The 20,142-nt window shown below is 43.7% G+C and overlaps 2 protein-coding genes across 10 annotated transcripts in view; one reads left to right on the top strand and one right to left on the bottom strand.

The window, feature by feature from the left end:
* vsir (V-set immunoregulatory receptor) overlaps positions 1 to 20,142 on the top strand; it is a 91,176-nt gene that overhangs the window by 2,568 nt on the left and 68,466 nt on the right. For 2 of the 7 annotated variants that reach the window (XR_010464874.1, XM_029670022.2), the window contains exons 2-6: positions 14,351 to 14,752; positions 14,969 to 15,019; positions 15,884 to 15,994; positions 16,174 to 16,201; positions 16,611 to 16,795. Coding sequence is in view for 2 of the 7 variants with exons in the window: in XM_029670022.2 (XP_029525882.1) it covers positions 14,351 to 14,752; positions 14,969 to 15,019; positions 15,884 to 15,994; positions 16,174 to 16,201; positions 16,611 to 16,795 (777 nt within the window). In the remaining 5 variants the exon portion in view is untranslated. Of the gene's footprint in view, positions 1 to 5,010; positions 5,635 to 8,670; positions 9,516 to 14,350; positions 14,753 to 14,968; positions 15,020 to 15,883; positions 15,995 to 16,173; positions 16,202 to 16,610; positions 16,796 to 19,693; positions 19,889 to 20,142 lie in introns of those variants that run through there. The other 5 variants (XR_010464877.1, XR_010464876.1, XR_010464873.1 and 2 more) reach the window with 5 other exon arrangements.
* The window catches only part of LOC115135377 (cadherin-23-like), a 171,483-nt gene that overhangs the window by 105,395 nt on the left and 45,946 nt on the right, over positions 1 to 20,142 (bottom strand). The gene's annotated exons all lie outside the window — the stretch shown is intronic.

Here is a 20,142-nt window from a genome sequence, read left to right as displayed (position 1 = left end):
TTTATTGATGTGCATCAATTCTAGCGTATTAATATGTTTTATGTAAAATGGGTTGCAAATAGGTGTCTCCAAAATGACAATGACCTACCTACAACTGGTAAAAAGTTATCAGTGCTTTCGTGCTGCTCTCGCCTCTCGCTCACATGACTCAATAGCTGTACTGCTCTATCAACACACACGCTCTCCCCACAACTCACTCAGCAACAGCCTGCCTCACTGCCTGACAGTCAGCAGCAGGTCACACACAGTGAAATATATTTTTAAGAGAAATATTATGGCGGCCGCGGTGCAATTTAGAACTAGCCTCAAAACCTGCAACCCGCTACAAATACATTTTCACCAGCGACATCGTTTTCAAAGTACACCAATTTTGCCGGAAAACCGCGAACATGGCAACACTCAACAAAATGTGGTAGTTCCAATCTGAAATAGGCATACTGTGGCAGAAATGTCATAGGCTATCCATTAGGCCTTGGTCTACTGCTGATGTTTTGCAGTATGTGCTATGGGACAAGTGAGATTGTCATTCACTTTCCAATTGATAATGTAATTGACCAGTTATCGTTATTTACGTTTCTATGATACAATAGGCCTACTCTCAACATTCGTTACCTTTGTGCGTAAATGCGCGATATCCATCTCATGATCCGAGCGTTTGCCGCCATGCAGTCATTTTCCATCTTCTGTGAGATACGAAGCATCTGCTGTTTAACTGTGGCGGCGGGTAGCCTTGTGATTAGAACGTTGGGCAAGTAACGGAAAAGTTGATAGATCGAATCCCCGAGCTGAAAAGGTACAAATCTGCCGTTCTGACCCCCGACTGTTCCTAGGCAGTCATTGCAAATACGAGTTTGTTCTTAACTGCCTTGCCTAGTTAATAAAAAAAATGTCCAGTTTTGACCAAAATAAAGTTTTCCTCCAGGTAGTGGCAATGACAAAATGCCATCACCCTAGGCTAATTTAGCCTAAATCAAGATATGCCTATGTCAAAATTGTTGTGGGATGGGATTTTGTTGACAGTGTCTTGTACGTGTGGTGTTGGAAACATTACACAAAGTTTTAGCCTACCAAACGCGTTTGTTTTGAGTTCCACACTGTAGCCTCATGCCCCGTACACGTCATGACGTATTTTATTATGTCGTAATAAGATACGTGGGAACTTGGAAAAAACCAAGTCAAATCATGGCGTCAGTGATCTTCAGGTCGTACAGTTGGAGCTCTAGAAAGAGTCCCCAGTTCCCGACTTGGAATTCCGTGTTGGATGACCATTCAAAAGATTTTTCCCAGTCTGAGCCCCTTTTTATTCAGAGTTACCAGTTGTTTTGAAGTCAGATATTTCAGAGTTCCCAGTTGTTTTGAACGCGGCATTGCCCTGTTAATGAACGGACAAGTGTAGTGTTCGTAACGCAGTATGGAGGGGAGCCTGTCTCTTGTCAAACAATCAAATTTATTTTGGGAGATTTAAAAATATGGCCTTTTCATTCAAGACAGGAGAACTAGATTATTTTAGGTGATAATAAAACATGTTTGTTTAGTTACTTTATAGCAAAACAAGCTAACTCGCAGAGCAGCTAGCTAGAAGCTAGGCTAGGCTAGGTTGTTGATACCACTGTAGCTAGCAACCTTCACCTATTCATTCTCTTCAAAAACAATACACTTAAATGGGAGGCTACAGTCATAATATAATTGGATTAGCAGCCAATGTGTATTATTTAATATTACTATTAAAATAGTACTTATTGGAATGGGTAATTGTTACATGTTGCTAGCTATCCCATAAAGCCATTATCCAAAACCACATTTTCATCTTCTGTGGTTTGGTCACTTCCTGTTCTTCAATGGACTCAAGCTGGACTGAAGATGCCCCAAAGTTTGGAACAATTGAAAGCATTTTTTGAATTGAAAGTACTTGTACTGCGCTCTTAACCTGAAAGCCAGCCACACCAATGTATCGGAGGAAACATCATTGCCCAGATGGTGATCGGGGTAAGTTGCAGGCACCTGGCACGCCACAAGGAGTCACTAGAGCGCAATGGGACAAGGGAATCCCAGCCGGTCAAACCCTTCCCTAACCCGGACGACACTTCCTATAAGTTCGTGATATTTTAATAGTATGTTTAAAAAATAATACACATTGGCTGTTAAGACAATTCTACTTTATGACTGTTGCCTCCCGTTTAAAGTTTATTGTCATGGTTGGACCCAAATTTCTTTAGCCAATCATTTCGTTCTGAACAGAACCACTATTTTTTCGTTCCGCTCAACACTTCCGACCAGCAAAATAATGTCCTGAACCGCTTCGAACCAAAAAAAAGGGCCGGTTTATATAATTATTTTCTGTTACTTTTTAACCTGTGAATCAAGTTTTTTTTACATTTAGCTCATTAAATGACTTCGCCAATCAGTGCAGAAAGAGCAGGAAAGCTAGTTGTTTACATGCGTCATGGACAGAAAAGTGTTGCCTATGGCACAAGATGCGACTGAAATTTTACAGGTGGAACTGGGGAGAGAGGGTTGAGGAGGAGGTTTGAAGTGCTGGGTAACTTGTTATGACATGCATTATCGGAATAAGGTCCACAGAATTATACCTAGTCGGAGCGACTTCCATGGAAGAACTTTGAATGTCCTCTGAGCTAGCTAGCTAACAAGCTTGAGCAAAAAGGTTAGCTAACAAGTTTGTGTGTGCAGAGCGGCACAATAAATAAAAACACGTCTTACCTTTTTGTTGTTAATAAATCCAACGTGACAGAGAGGGCTTTTTTGCAAAGTGTAGGTGCTTTGTTGCATTTTTTTTGTGGGGGAAAAAATGCCTGGAACGTAAAATATTGTAATAATGAAATAAAACCAGTTCCCATGTTCTCTTCCGGGAACAGTATTGATCACTTTAGTTATGTTTCTGTTCCTTGAAAAATGACATTTTCCGGTTTTTGGTTCTGTTCCCTGAACTGGTTTCAACCACTTGATTGTAATGACGTTTGTTTTTGATGATACTTATTGTATCTATATCTATACTGTAGCTAGCGACCTCCACCTGGAGGTCGCTAGCTACAGTATAGATAGATAGCAGTTCTGTAAGATAACTTTCTAGGAAGTCAAGCTATCGAAACAAGTTAAGGAAAAAGTAAGTAAGCTAAATGTTTCTCCTATCTTGAATGAAAAGGTCATATTTTGCATGAATATGATGTAATGAAATGTGTCAAGATGTAAACGGTGCATGAGACAACATCTGGCACTGCTTAAGAGTTTGTTTAACCCCCTGCACCACTCCCCAGTCCATCTGGACAAGGCATGAAAAGCAGCTGCTGCGCCCGTTAACTCACTTCAATTGGATAAGGGCTCCGATTTAGACCTCACAGGTTATCACTAGACGATTTGACCTGTGATTGCACAGATATTTGCTATTTTAGATCAACTCAAGTGATAAACCAACCAAAGGGATATTATAAACTGAGAGGATCGAGCCCTGAAGGCTGATTGGCTGAAAGCCGTGTAATATCAGACCGTATGACAAAACATTTATTTTTACTGCTCCAGTTATTGCCATTATAACACGGCTAAGGGCTATATCCATACACTCTGCATTGCGTTGTGCATATATGAACAGCCCTTGGCCATGGTATATTGGCCATACCCCCCCCCCCCCCCCCCGGGCCTTATTTCTTAATTATACACTATTTACTAAGACATAAAAGCCTTTGGTAAAGCCAACTGAGGCAAGCTCTCCAGTCTCCACTTTGCATATGTAGCCGCCCCAAAACTGCAGATGTTAAAGCTGTGTGACCCTGCAGATCACACACACACACACAGAGAAATAGGAAGCACAGAAGAAAATAAACATTCACACTTCTGCTTTGAGAGTCTGTTTTAACGGATGTTTAAAAGCCTACAGCATTGTGCCTACAGCATTGTCTTGAACTGACTGAGGCAAAGGCTGTAAACTAAGGACACAGAACCCAACCCACTCCCTTGACCACAACCCTCTACTGCAGTGGTTGTCAACTGGTGTGCTGCAGCATATTGGTGTGCCTTGAGGAACTCTCAAGTGTGCCACAAACTCAGACTGTTACATTTGTATAATTTGAGGGGCGCACATCATGAGCAACGTCATCTGTATCGTCTCACTTCACCTGTGATAACTGTCAGCACATTGCTTATAAAAATATATACAGTGCCTTCGGACAGTATTCAGGACCCCTTGACTTTTTCCACATTTTGTTACATTACAGCCTTATTCTAAAACTGATTAAATAGTTTTCTCATCAACCTACACACAAACCTCAATGACAAAGCAAAAACAGTTTTTAAGAATAAAAATAAAAAACTGATATCAAATGTACAAGTATTCAGTCCCTTTATTCAGTACTTTGTTGAAGTACCTTTGGTAGTGATGACAGCCTTGAGTCTTCTTGGGTATGACGCTACAAGTTTGTATTAAAATGGCGATGGAAGAAATGGCATCAGTTTTCACGGGTGCCTAACCAATTGTACTATTATGTAGGGTTTTTTGGCGTTATTTGTAACTTATTTTGTACATAATATTTCTGCCACCGTATTTTACGGAAAAAAAGAGCTTCTGGATATCAGGACAACGATCACTCACGTAAACTGGGGAGAGACAAAGATTTTTTCTTCAACAGGATGTACTTCGAACACCCGACAAGGCCAACATCCCCGTCATTGGCAAGAGAAAGGGACGCAGGTACAGAGGACACAGAGCGGGGTGCCTCATAAGGATTGTGGGAAAGCTGCCGTTACCATCAATATTGCTTGCCAATGTGCAATCATTGGACAATAAATTAGACGAGGTACGATCACGAATATCCTACCAACGGGACATCAGAAACTGTAACATCTTATGTTTCACGGAATCGTGGCTGAATGATGACATGGATATGCAGCTAGCGGGATATACGCTGCATTGGCTAGATAGAACAGCACACAGGTAAGATGAGGGGGGGCGGTCTGTGCATATTTGTAAACAACAGCTGGTGCCCAAAATCGAAGGAAGTCTCTAGATTTTGCTCGCCTGAAGTAGAGTATCTTATAATAAACTGTAGACCACACTATTTGCCAAGAGAGTTTTCATCCATACTTTTCGTGGCTGTTTATTTACCAACACAGACAGATGCTGCCACTAAGACTGCACTCAGTCAGCTGTATAAGGAAATAAGCAAACAGGAAACCGCTCACCCAGTGGCGGTGCTCCTAGTGGCTGGGGATTTTAATGCAGGGAAACTTAAATCGGTTTTACCTTTCTATCAACATGTTACATACGCAACCAGGGAGAAAACAATTCTAGATCACCTGTACTCCACACACAGAGACGCATACAAAGCTCTCCCTCGCCCTTCATTGGTAAATCTGACCACAATTGTCTCCTCTTGATTCCTGCTCACAAGCAAAAATTGAAGCAGGAAGCCCCAGTGACTCGGTCTATAAAAAAGTGATCAAATGAAGCAGATGCTAAACTGCACATATATTTTCAGGTCTCTCCAGAGATGTTCGATCGAGTTCAAGACTGGGCTCTGTCTGGGTCACTCAAGGACATTCAGAGACTTGTCCCGAAGCCACTCCTGCGTTGTCTTGGCTGTGTGCTTAGGGTCGTTGTCCTGTTGGAAGGTGAACCTTAGCGAGGTGAGGTCCTGAGCGCTCTGGAGCAGGTTTTCATCAAGGATCTCTCTGTAATTTGTTCTGTTTATCTTTGCCTCGATCGTGACTAGTCTCCCAGTCCCTGCCGCTGCAAAACATCCCCACAGCATGATGCTGCCACCACCATGCTTCACCGTAAGGATGGTGCCAGGTTTCCTCCAGGCGTGATGCTTGACATTCAGGCCAAATAGTTCAATCTTGGTTTCATCAGACCAGAGAATCTTGTTTCTCATGGTCTGAGAGTCTTAAGGTGGGTTGTCATGTGTATTTTACTGAGGAGTGGCTTCCATCTGGCCACTCTACCATAAAGGCCTGATTGGTGGAGTGCTGCAGAGATGGTTGTCCTCCTGGAAGGTTCTCCCATCTTCACAGAGGAACTCTACAGCTCTTTCAGAGTGACCATTGGGTTCTTGGTGACCTCCCTGACCAAGACCCTTCTCCCCCGATTGCTCAGTTTGGCCGGGACGGCCCACTCCAGGAAGACTCTTGGTGGTTCCAAACTTCTTCCATTTAAGAAGGATGTAGGCCACTGCGTTCTTGGGGGCCATCAATGCTGCATAATTGTTTTGCTACCCTTCCCCAGATCTGTGCCTGGACACAATCCTGTCTCTGAGCTCTACGTACAATTCCTTCAACCTCATGGCTTGATTTTTGCTCTGACATGGACTGTCAACTGTGTGACCTTAAATAGACAGGTGTGTGCCTTTCCAAATCATGTCCAATCAAAATGTAGAAACATCTCAAGGATAAACATTGGAGACAGTGTGCACCTGAGCTCAATTTCAGGTCTCATAGCAAAGGGTCTGTTTTTGTTTTTAATACATTTCTAAAAACCTGCTTTTACTTTGTCATTAGGGGGTATTGTGTGTAGATTGCTGAGGACATTGATTAATTTTATCCATTTTAGAATAAGGCTGTACCGTAACAACATTTGGAAAAAGTCAAAGGGTCTGAGTACTTTTCAAATGCACTCTATATCATAAGGAAGTTGTGATCTTAAACACTTCTCCAGTCGTTGCTGAGATCTAATATTCTGCGTAGCGCAAGACGAGATGTAGACCAATGTCTTACATGCTGACTTGATCTGGCAAACGCCATCGCGCGCATGTTGATTTTGTCTATTCCCTCCAGACGCGATCAGGGCACACAGGTTGAATTATCAAAATGTTCTCTGAACTAACTATATTAACCTAGAACATTCATGGACATTTAGCTAGTTAGCTCGCTGTTGCTAGCTAATTTGTCCTGGGATATAAACATTAGATGGTTATTTTACATGAAATGCACAACATCCTTCTTTCTTTTGTAGAATTCTGACCCATTTTAAGTCAACCAAATTTGTGTTTATATTTCAATCATGCACGTGAGTATATGGTCCTAAAACCAGTGAGGAGATGGGAGAGGTGGAACATGTGAGCAGTTTGTGTGAAATTATTGAATAACGTGTACAAGTACATTTATTTTGCAACACTCGCATGCAACGCGGGCAGTGTGGTCAGGATGTTAGCGCTATCGTCAATCAATCAAATTTCTCAAATCCTTTTGGCCTAAATTCCAGCTAAACTTGAAGAAGACAGTAGGCTTAATAAGAAAGACATGCTAATGCCACCAGTCGTTCTGGTCTGAAGTATTTTTACTAGACTGACCGCCAAATTCTGTGCAATATGAACACACAAAAAATCTTGAATGTCGACATTCTGGGCAGAGGTGCTAAGTACTGCGTCCAGTCTCGGTGGTCTGTTCAAGGCTTTAGTCACCGATGATCAATGATGATGGTGATGACATTGTGAGTGTCATCTACACTACTTTCATGAAGATAGCTGTTAACCTCCTGTTTCTCAGACAACCATCTGTTTGTTCATTGATCCCATCCTCTCTATCTCCAGAGGCAAATCATGAGATGGTTACTATGATTAGAGACACTTTCCTGGGTTACTTTGACATTAGGGCCTAAATTGGCCAGGCCTGGGTTTATTCCTTACTGAGCACAAATTGACCTGTGCGTATGTCTGTTTAGGAAATCTACTTGAGGATGGTTTAATGGGCCTAGAAGCCTACATTTCTGACCTGTAACTTGGACCCACTGTCCGGGACAGACAAGACCAGACCTGGGTTCCAAATACTAGCTTTTCTTGATTTAGCCTGCCTGTTGCAATGGAACCAATAGAAAAGTCCAGACAGTGCAAACCTTGCCCACCTGACACTCCGGGCAGGCCAAAACAAACATCCAAGCATAAAATTGTGTTTAAACCCTCTAACAATATTGAGTCAGAGCAGAGTGACAGTGACCTTCAGCCTGCCACCACCTAGACCTTGGGACCGCCACTCCTACTCAGTCACTTCTTTAACAGGCCCAAGGACACAACACTGACTAGCTGTGACTATAGCCCTGTTTTATACCTGGTTCTAACATGCCTCCTTTCTTCTGATCTTGTCCACATTCTGATTGTGCCCACAGACAGGTGTAGACCGAGGTTTCTCAAACTCGTTCCTGGGGCCCCCTGGGTGCACAATTAGTTTTTTGCCCTAGCACAACACAGCTGATTCAAATAATCTAAGTTTGATGATGAGTTGGTTATTTGAATCAGCTGTGTAGTGCTAAAGCAAAAACCAAAACGTTTACCCGGGAAGGGACCCAGGACCGAGTTTGGGAACCATGGTGTAGACGAAGATGCATTGGGATCTGATTGTGATCAGATCTTCCGGACCACCTCTGGAGGTAGTCAGTCACACTTTGTGTCTAGATATCTTACAAGTCTAGACAGATATGGAAAGTGAAATCAATTAAATCATCATTATGCCTCCTTCTAAAATCATTGACAAGCAGGTCGTTTAACCAATTTGGTGCTTTTTTGAGAAGTGTAACTTAGTCCCATAAAAAACATTTGATTTCACCTAATTTGAACATTCTGGTAACAAAACATTTTCCCTTATCAAGTGGTTGAATAAAAAAAATATTATATTAAGTGCCAAATAAAATAACAGGGCTAACGAATTCATGTTAAATCAGCCCTAAATCCCCTTGTAACATGGGGAATGGAAGCTTGTTGTGTCCAACAGGAAGTGGCAAGCTTCACAAATGTATTTTAATTGTTAAAACAGGATTGATGTTTTATGCTAGATCCTCTCACACAAAACACCAAAAAATGTCCAGAAACAGTAGATCCAGCTCACCTGCTTTTACACTATGATTTGAATATTACATGTCACCATGGAAGGCCAAAACTCCCTCCCACCAAAACAGGCTGAAATTTCATAAAGCCTTTTCAAACAGCTCTTACACTAAATGGGAATTCTCATAATTCAAACTCAGTGTGGAAATACAATGAGTATACAAAGCATAAGGAACAAATTCCAAATATTGAGTTGCACCCCTTTTGTCCACAGAACAGCCTCGATTCGTCGGGGCATGGACTCTGCAAGGTGTCGAATACGTTCCACAGGGATGCTGGCCCATGTTGATTCCAGTGCTTGCCACATTTGTGTCAAGTTGTCTGGATGTCTTTTGGGTGGTGGACCATTCATGATACATGGGAAATTGTTGAATGTGAAACCTAGCAGCATTGCAGTTCTTGACACACTCAAACTGGTGCCCCATGGTACCTACTACCATACACTGTTCAAAGACACTTACATCTTTTGTCTTGCCCATATTCACCCTCTGAATGGAACACATACACAATCCATGTCTCCTCCTCTTCATCGACACTGATTTTTGAAGTGTGTGTATATCTTGTTTCTCATGGTCTGGTTGTCTTTAGGTGCCTGTTGGCAAATTCCAAGCGGGCTGTCATGTGCCTTTTACTGAGGCGTGGCTTCCATCTGGAGAATGCCAAGAGTTTGCAAAGCTGTCATCAAGGCAAAGGGTGGCTACTTTGAAGAATCTTAAATATAAAATATATTTTGATTTGTTTAACACTTTTTTTCGTTAGATGTCTTCACTATTATTCTACAATGTATAAAATAGTAAAAACAAAAAAATGGAATAAATGGGTGTGTCCAAACTTTTGACAGGTACTGTACATTGGAACTGTGTCCAACTGAAATATGCAAAAGCTCAACAGACACTCTCACAATTGGCATGCCTCTCTCTCTCTATCTCTCTCTCAACTATCTTTCCTCTTTCTTTCCCACATGCACATGTGTCTCTCTCATCTAACAACTATTAACTATCTGGAGAAAATTTGTATAGACAGCAGACTAGAACAATCTCTGTCTGTACTTTCTAACCAGCAAACGAATACCCAGAATAGAGGAAATGAAACAAGCTGACCTATAATATGCAAAAGCAGAATGTATCATAACAAGCCTCAGTGCGCAGTTTAAGGGATTGTTTTTGTACTTTTAACTATAGTACTTTGTACAGTGCATTCGGAAGGTATTCAGATCCCTTGACTTTTCCACATTTTGTTAGGTTACAGCCTTATTCTAAAATGGATTAAATAGTTTTTTTCCACTCATAAATCTAAACACAATACCCATAATGACAAAGCAAAAATGCATTTAAAAAGAAACTACTGAAATATCATATTTACATAAGTATTCAGACGCTTTACTCAGTACTTTGTTGAAGGACCTTTGGTAGCGATTACAGCCTAGAGTTTTCTTGGGTATGATGCTACAAGCTTGGCACACCTGTATTTGGGGAGTTTCTCTGATTTTTCACTGCAGATCATCTCAAGCTCTGTCAGGTTGGATGGGGAGTGCTGCTACTGAGCTATTTTCAGGTCATTCCAGCAATGTTCGATCAGGTTCAATTCCGGGCTCTGGCTGGGCCACTCAAGGACATTCAGAGACTTGTCCTGTACCACTCCTACGTTGTCTTAGTTATGTGCGTCGTTGTCCTGTTTGAAGGTGAACCTTTGCCCCAGTCTGAGGTCCTTAGTGCTCTGGAGCAGGTTTTCATCAAGGATCTCTCTGTACTTTGCTCTGTTCATCTTTGCCTCGATCCTGACTAGTCTCCCAGTACCTGCCGCTGCAAAACATCCACACAGCATGATGCTGCCACCACCATGCTTCACCATCGGGATGGTGCCAGGTTTCCTGCAGGCGTGACACTTGTCATTCTGGCCAAATAGTTCAATATTGGTTTCATTAGACCAGAGAATCTTGTTTCTCATGGTCTGATAGTCTTTAGGCGCCTTTTGTCAAACTCCAAGCAGGCTGTCATGTGCCTTTTACTGAGGAGTGGCTTCTGTCTGGCCACTACCATAAATACCTGATTGATGTGCTGCAGAGATGGTTGCTGGAAGGTTCTCCCATCTTCACAGAGGAACTCTAGAGCTCTGTCGGAGTGACCATCAGGTTTTTACATTTACATTTAAGTCATTTAGCAGACGCTCTTATCCAGAGCGACTTACAAATTGGTGCTTTCACCTTATGACATCCAGTGGAACAGCCACTTTACAATAGTGCATCTAGGTCTTTTAAGGGGGGGGGGGGAGGGGGAGAAGGATGACTTTATCCTATCCTAGGTATTCCTTAAAGAGGTGGGGTTTCAGGTGTCTCCGGAAGGTGGTGATTGACTCCGCTGTCCTGGCGTCGTGAGGGAGTTTGTTCCACCATTGGGGGGCCAGAGCAGCGAACAGTTTTGACTGGGCTGAGCGGGAACTGTACTTCCTCAGTGGTAGGGAGGCGAGCAGGCCAGAGGTGGATGAACGCAGTGCCCTTGTTTGGGTGTAGGGCCTGATCAGAGCCTGGAGGTACTGAGGTGCCGTTCCCCTCACAGCTCCGTAGGCAAGCACCATGGTCTTGTAGCGGATGCGAGCTTCAACTGGAAGCCAGTGGAGAGAGCGGAGGAGCGGGGTGACGTGAGAGAACTTGGGAAGGTTGAACACCAGACGGGCTGCGGCGTTCTGGATGAGTTGTAGGGGTTTAATGGCACAGGCAGGGAGCCCAGCCAACAGCGAGTTGCAGTAATCCAGACGGGAGATGACAAGTGCCTGGATTAGGACCTGCGCCGCTTCCTGTGTGAGGCAGGGTCGTACTCTGCGGATGTTGTAGAGCATGAACCTACAGGAACGGGCCACCGCCTTGATGTTATTTGAGAACGACAGGGTGTTGTCCAGGATCACGCCAAGGTTCTTAGCGCTCTGGGACGAGGACACAATGGAGTTGTCAACCGTGATGGCGAGATCATGGAACGGGCAGTCCTTCCCCGGGAGGAAGAGCAGCTCCGTCTTGCCGAGGTTCAGCTTGAGGTGATGATCCGTCATCCACACTGATATGTCTGCCAGACATGCAGAGATGCGATTCGCCACCTGGTCGTCAGAAGGGGGAAAGGAGAAGATTAATTGTGTGTCGTCTGCATAGCAATGATAGGAGAGACCATGTGAGGTTATGACAGAGCCAAGTGACTTGGTGTATAGCGAGAATAGGAGAGGGCCTAGAACAGAGCCCTGGGGGACACCAGTGGTGAGAGCACGTGGTGAGGAGACGGATTCTCGCCACGCCACCTGGTAGGAGCGACCTGTCAGGTAGGACGCAATCCAAGCGTGGGCCGCGCCGGAGATGCCCAACTCGGAGAGGGTGGAGAGGAGGATCTGATGGTTCACAGTATCGAAGGCAGCCGATAGGTCTAGAAGGATGAGAGCAGAGGAGAGAGAGTTAGCTTTAGCAGTGCGGAGCGCCTCCGTGATACAGAGAAGAGCAGTCTCAGTTGAATGACTAGTCTTGAAACCTGACTGATTTGGATCAAGAAGGTCATTCTGAGAGAGATAGCGGGAGAGCTGGCCAAGGACGGCACGTTCAAGAGTTTTGGAGAGAAAAGAAAGAAGGGATACTGGTCTGTAGTTGTTGACATCGGAGGGATCGAGTGTAGGTTTTTTCAGAAGGGGTGCAACTCTCGCTCTCTTGAAGACAGGAGGGACGTAGCCAGCGGTCAGGGATGAGTTGATGAGCGAGGTGAGGTAAGGGAGAAGGTCACCGGAGATGGTCTGGAGAAGAGAGGAGGGGATAGGGTCAAGCGGGCAGGTTGTTGGGCGGCCGGCCGTCACAAGACGCGAGATGTCATCTGGAGAGAGAGGGGAGAAAGAGGTCAGAGCACAGGGTAGGGCAGTGTGAGCAGAACCAGCGGTGTCGTTTGACTTAGCAAACGAGGATCGGATGTCGTCGACCTTCTTTTCAAAATGGTTGACGAAGTCATCTGCAGAGAGGGAGGAGGGGGAGGGGGAGGAGGATTCAAGAGGGAGGAGAAGGTGGCAAAGAGCTTCCTAGGGTTAGAGGCAGATGCTTGGAATTTAGAGTGGTAGAAAGTGGCTTTAGCAGCAGAGACAGAGGAGGAAAATGTAGAGAGGAGGGAGTGAAAGGATGCCAGGTCCGCAGGGAGGCGAGTTTTCCTCCATTTCCGCTCGGCTGCCCGGAGCCCTGTTCTGTGAGCTCGCAATGAGTCGTCGAGCCACGGAGCGGGAGGGGAGGACCGAGCCGGCCTGGAGGATAGGGGACATAGAGAGTCAAAGGATGCAGAAAGGGAGGAGAGGAGGGTTGAGGAGGCAGAATCAGGAGATAGGTTGGAGAAGGTTTGAGCAGAGGGAAGAGATGATAGGATGGAAGAGGAGAGAGTAGCGGGGGAGAGAGAGCGAAGGTTGGGACGGCGCGATACCATCCGAGTAGGGGCAGTGTGGGAAGTGTTGGATGAGAGCGAGAGGGAAAAGGATACAAGGTAGTGGTCGGAGACTTGGAGGGGAGTTGCAATGAGGTTTTTAGTCACCTTCCTGACCAAGGCCCTTCTTCCCTGATTGCAAAGTTTGGCCAGGTAGCCAGCTTTAGGAAGAGTCTTGGTGGTTCCAAACTTCTTCTTTTTAAGAATGGCACTGTTTTCTTGGGGACCTTCAATGCGGCAGAAATGTTTGGGTACCCTTCCCCAGATCTGTGCCTTGACACAATTCTGTCTCGGAGCTCTACGGACAATTCCTTCGATCTCATGGCTTGGTTTTTGCTCTGACATGCATTGTCAACTGTGAGACCTTATATAGACAGGTCTGTGCCTTTCCAAACCATGTCCAATCAATTGAATTTACCACAGGTAGACTCCAATCCAGTTGTAGAAACATCTAAAGGATGACCAATGGAAACAGGATGCACCTGAGCTGAATTTTGAGTCTCACAGCAAGGGGTCTGAATACTTATGTAAATAAGGTATTTCAGTTTGAATTATATATTTTTTGGTGCAAAAATCTGTTTTAGCTTTGTGGGGTATTGTGTGTAAATTGCTGAGGAAATAAAGCTGTAAATGTAACAAAATGTGGAAAAAGTCAAGGATACTTTCTGAAGGCACTGTTTGTTCCTGAAACAACTTCTATGATGATGTGACTACCCTTACCAAATGGGACGAAACAAGGAGGAACGTACCTGAAATAGTCCAATGTAAAACATTTGGGGCGGCAGCGTACCCTAGTGGTTAGAGCATTGGACTAGTAACCGGAAGGTTGCAAGTTCAAACCCCCGAGCTGACAAGGTACAAATCTGTTGTTCTGCCCCTGAACAGGCAGTTAACCCACTGTTCCTAGGCTGTAATTGAAAATAAGAATTTGTTCTTAACTGACTTGCCTAGTGAAATAATGGAAAAATACAAATTTAGTTGCAAAATGTTTTCATCTTTCACTAATGAATACACCCCGGTTCTTTGCTTAGTCAACTAGTGCCTAATTTGTCAGTTGACAAGTGCTCCCACCAATAAGTGTCCACTCTGTCTCCTCTGCAGCCAATGGAGACGTGGCCCATCCTCACACCCGCCTGACTGTCAACTCCCCCCACCTTTCCTACATGTGCGAGGTGGGTGCCAACGTCACCATGCTCTGTACCCAGAGAGGTGCCAAGCTGCACCCTTCGGACCACCTGCATCAAAGCTGGCTTTTCACCCCCCACTCAGCTGAGCATTGCCATAACAAGGTGCACCCCCGCGACCACAATCACCGGGGCAACCATTCCAGTGCGGCGCTTCCTTGGGGGGTAAAGTACGGGGCAAGCGAAGAGTCTTTCTGGGTGCAACTACAGCTTGTCAACAATTCTGACCAAGGGCGTTACTGCTGCCTCTACCTGGATATTAACAATGGCAAGCTGGTGCAGAGGGCGCATAGCCACGTCTTTCTCACTATCACACCTCGTAAGGCCATGTGTGTGTGTGTGTGTGTGTGTGTGTGTGTGTGTGAAAGAAAGAGTGAGAGCGAAAATGTGTGTTTTGAGTTTTTGTGTGTGTTTGAATTCACGTCTGTCAATTGTTTAATATTTGTGTGTGTGTGCACGGTGCAACTACGAGTCAATTCTTATCATGACATTTAAAATGCTAAACTGTCTTGTATGTCTCCTCATCTCTCTGTAGGGAAAAGAGACGAGGCGGAATGCACTATATTGGACATCAAGCCAGCAGAAGGTATACTTTATTCACATGGACAATTGTACCTGCCTCCAGCACAGGGATGGGCAACTCCAGTCCTTGGGCGCCGGAGTGGTGTCACACTTTTTCCTCACCCCTAGCAAGCAAAGCTGATTAAACTAATTGCATTCTAAACTGAAGGTCATGATTAGTTGATTATTGGAGTCACCTGCCCATATGAAAAAATGCTATATAGTGTGTAAATAAGTAATTAAGTAACTTGTGCAGGACGGAATGGCTCAAAAGGCAGGAGCCCATCTACTGTTTCTGTAGCGCGAGGCAGCTTGATGGACAAGTACACCCACTGGACAGGACGCTAGTGTATTGTATGGCCTTACCCCCAATCCATTTCCTTAACGCTGAGTGCCAAGCAGAGATGCATCAGGTCCCATTTTTATAGTATTTGGTATGACTCGGCCAGGGATTGGACTCACAACCTTCCATTCTCAGCGCAGACACTCTAACCACAAGGCCAATGAGTTGGTATAAATACTATAGTTGTCACTGTAATGTTTTTGCTGACTTTACTGTAGTATTCACTGCAGTGTTTTTGCGGACTAAAGATGGGTGTTTGGTATAAAGGGGCCAATCAGCATCCTCTCAGAAACAATGGGTGGGTTTAGGACAAAATCCGACATGTGCGTTGAATTAGGCTGTCCTCTGGTTGGTTGAAAGAGATCCAACCACAGATCAGTTAGTTTTAAATAATGCCCCTCATTACAGGCTCAAACTGTTTCAATGAGGAAGAAGTTTAGACTGATATAGAATGGAAATAGAATGGTGGACAGGCTGGTTCCATCAGGCTAAGTAAAATGCTCTTTGAGGTTAATTTTGCCCCTGGTCTATTTACGGTATCCTCAGGGTCAGTGACTGCAGGCCTGGCCACAGCTGCTTGCATCATGGCTATTCTCTCTTTGCCCATCATCCTGGTGTTAGTGTATAAGCAAAGACAATCTGCCCAGTCCAGCCAACGTGAGTAACAAAGACATACATGCACGCGTGCAACACACACACACAGTTTCAGCTCTACACTTTGTGCTTAAACTCATTTCCTCTACACTAGCAAGTATGACGTTAGGGAATAAACATGCATAGATTTAGCACACTGCTTTGTTGTCTGATAATGGGCCATTTCCCTTTCCCCCTCCCAGGTGCACACGAGCTGGTGAGAATGGACAGGTGAGTTGAGTTTCGCACAGCCCAGACGCCAGCTATGGCTTCCCTCTGACATTAGGCTAACACTAACCACATACATACTTCCATAACGCTGTTGATAACACAGATACAAAGTGGTAATCACACTGTTATGTACAATATGTATGTATTCATGTACAGTCAACTCTTGATATAAGTATGCAATGTCTTGAGAACTTGTAAATGTGCACTCACCGACTCATACAACTGGAGGAATGTAAAAATAATGTACTTGAATTGGGACTGATGAAGTGCACTGCACAGAGGGAGTTTACACTTAATATAATACTGTATGTATCGGATAGCAGTTGTGTACTATACAATACTGTATATGTTTTCTGTATACATCTATCTGATAGTTTCTTTCCTCTCCCTTGTGTGTGTCTCTCCTCAGTGAGGCTGCGGGCCATGTGAACCCAGTATTTCTGGGGGTCTCACCCCCGGGCCAGGCTAAGACCAGGACTGTGTCTCAAATCATGACCAGGCAGTCCTCAGAGACAGGCCGACACCTGCTTCTGTCCGACCCTGGCACCCCCCTATCTCCTCCCGCACACGGAGTTGTCTTCTTCCCAGAACAGGGTAAGACGCGTACACACAGGATATAACACACAGACATGCACACACACACACAGGATATAACACACATACACGCAAGAATGCATGAATGCTCATGCACACACACATGCAGACACACGCTTTGGTACTATTTTCACAAGCAACACGTGTAACGCAGCCAGTCTTGCGTTCAAAAACATTTGTTGTACAGTGCATTCATTTTGTTTGTAGATTTCTTTCAACACAACCTTTGATCCAAAATACAATATTACTGTGAAATATAATGAGTCAATTGGTTTAATCAACAAAACACAACATCATGTTAGCTTCTCAATTGTGTTATTTTAACAATAAATTAATCCAATAACGAAAAAATTAAGATACATGCTTCAAAATTGACGTTTGAATGTAGTATGCTACAGTTCTGTAAATTACAATGTTTACCCTGTATTCACTCACATTAGGCAATACACTTGCTTTACCCATAAATTTGACTGAACATCTTTTCGATAATTTCTATCCCATGTGTCATCATTGAAGACATCTTTCAAATGAAAGAATGAAAGAAACTATGTTTAGCAGGCACTACTAGTTTGCATCAAGCCTGTCTTGAGCATTTGGCCATATAGGGATATATCCACATTGTTCATGCACTTGGCGAAACACCTTTTGGCATGGCGAATCAAAGCATGACATACAGTACCAGTCAAAAGTTTGGACACACCTACTCATTCAACGATTTTTCTTCATTTGTACTATTTTCTACATTGTAGAATAATAGTGAAGACATCAAAACTATGAAATAACACATTTGGAATCATGTAGTAACCAAAAAAGTGTTAAACAAATCAAATTATATTTTAGATTCTTCAAAGTAGCCACCCTTTGCCTTGATGACAGCTTTGCACACTCCTGGCATTCTCTCAACCAGCTCACCTGGAATGCTTTTCCATAGGTCTTGAAGGAATTCCCACATATGCTGAGCAGTTGTTGGCTGCTTTTCCTTCACTCTGCGGTCCGACTCGGGGCTCCCGAGTGGTGCAGCGGTCTAAGACACTGCATCTCAGTGCTAAAGGTGTCACTACAGACCCTGGTTTGTTTCCAGGCTGTATCACAACTGACCGTGATTGGGAGTCCCAATTGGCCCAGTGTCATCCGGGTTATGGTTTGGCCGTCATTGTAAATAAGAATTTGTTCTTAACTGACTTGCCTCGTTAAATAAGGGTTAAATAAATTAACCATCTCAATTGGGTTGAGGTCAGGTGATTGTGGAGCCCAGGTCATCTGGAGGGTCATTGTCCGATGGAAAAACAGTCCCACTAAGCACAAACCAGATGGGATGGCGTATCGCTGCAGAATGCTGTGGTAGCCATGCTGGTTAAGCGTGCCTTGAATTCTAAATAAATCACAGACAGTGTCAACAGCAAAGCACCATCACACCTCCTCCTCCATACTTCATGGTGGGCACCACACATACGGAGATCAGCCGTTCACCTACTCTGCATCTCACAAAGACATCATCAGACCAAAGGACAGATTTCCACTGGTGTAATGTCCATTGCTCGTGTTTTTTGGCCCAAGCAAGTCTCTTATTATTATTGTGGTGTTTTCTTTGCAGCAATTCGACCATGAAGGCCTGATTTCACGCAGTCTCCTCTGAACAGTTGATGTTGAGATTTGTCTGTTACTTGAACTCTGTGAAGCATTTATTTTGGCTGCAATCTGAGGTGCAGTTAACTCTAATGAACTTATCCTCAGCAGCAGAGGTAACTCTCGCTCATCCATTCCTGTGACGGTCCTCATGAGAGCCAGTTTCATCATAGTGCTTGATGTTTTTTGCGACTGCACTAGAAAAAACATTCAAAGTTCTTGAAATGATCTTCATGTCTTAAAGTAATGATGGACTGTCATTTCTCTTCACTTATTTGAGTTGTTCTTGACATAATATAAACTTGGTATTTTACCAAATAGGGCTATCTTCTGTATATCACCCCTACCTTGTCACAACACAACTGATTGGCTCAAAGGCATTCCACAAATTAACAAGGCACACCTGTTAATTGAAATGCATTCCAGGTGACTACCTCATGAAACTGGTTGAGAGAATTCCAAGAGTGTGCAAAGCTGTCAACAAGGCAAAGGGTGGCTACTTTGAAGAATCTCAAATATATCATATATTTAGATTAGTTTAACACTTTTTGGGTTACTACATGATTCCATATGTGTTATTTCATAGTTTTGATAGTCTTCACTATTATTCAACAATGTAGAAAACAGTACAAATATAGAATGGAATCAATAGGTGTGTCCAAACTTTTGACTGGTACTGTAGGTCTGTATTGAAATCATTGCATGCTTTATCCATGGCCTGAAGGAGGGTGGTACGCTCACGTGGATGGCAATCATACATTTTCTTCCTGTATTGTAATTGTGTATTGTACTTATGTATTGTAGTGGTCATGTACGCGGCTCAGTTCACAAGAACGTGTCACTAGCAACACTGGAGTTTTGGGTTTGATTCCCACTGGGGTCACACACTAGTGTGGACTGTTGTCACTTTGGATAAAATTGTCTGCTACTTAAATGGAAAAATATATGACCATATTACAGTACTGTATTGGCCAATGGTCCACCCCCCCGTTTACTGTATAGGGAATGTTTTGGAGTTTCTGGATTATTTGTGTGTTTGTATTGATATTGTATTACTGCACTCTAGGAGCTAGAAACACACGCATTTTGCTGCACCTGCTGTAACATCTGCTAATCTATGTACGCAACCAATACACTTTGATTTGTTATATACCGTGCATCTCTGATCTTGTCAATATATTTAAGCCTTGAGAAAATTGAGACATGGATTGTGTATGTGTGCCATTCAGAGGGCGAATTGGTAAGACAAAAGATTTTTGTGCCTTTGAACAGGATATGGTAGTAGGTGCCAGGTGCACCGATTTGTGTCAAGAACTGCAACACCGCTGATTTTTTCACAATCAACAGTTTCCTGTGTGTATCAACAATGGTCCACCACCCAAAGGACATCCAGCCAACTTGACACAACGGTGTAAAGCATTGGCGTCAACATCAAGCAGCATCCCTGTGGATGATATCTAAAGTAATGTGAGCATTACCTTGTGAAAGACACTTACTTTAGATGAAGATGTATTGCAATGTGAAACGTGTATTTCTAGATGGAACACTTATTAACTTTGGTGAAAAAGTGACTGTATGAGTGTTGTGCTTTGTGTGTTGTGTTGAAACAAGAGTTTACCACATACTTGTGAAAATTGCACCAAAAGCGAGAGAAAAAAAATGTAAATACACAAATGGTCACCTTCCACACGCATGCAAGTACATACACATAGCTGTTGACA

The sequence above is a fragment of the Oncorhynchus nerka genome, linkage group LG10 (genome assembly GCF_034236695.1).
Source record: "Oncorhynchus nerka isolate Pitt River linkage group LG10, Oner_Uvic_2.0, whole genome shotgun sequence".
In the NCBI taxonomy this organism is placed as follows: domain Eukaryota; kingdom Metazoa; phylum Chordata; class Actinopteri; order Salmoniformes; family Salmonidae; genus Oncorhynchus; species Oncorhynchus nerka.
This window is presented reverse-complemented; position numbering and strand designations above follow the sequence as displayed.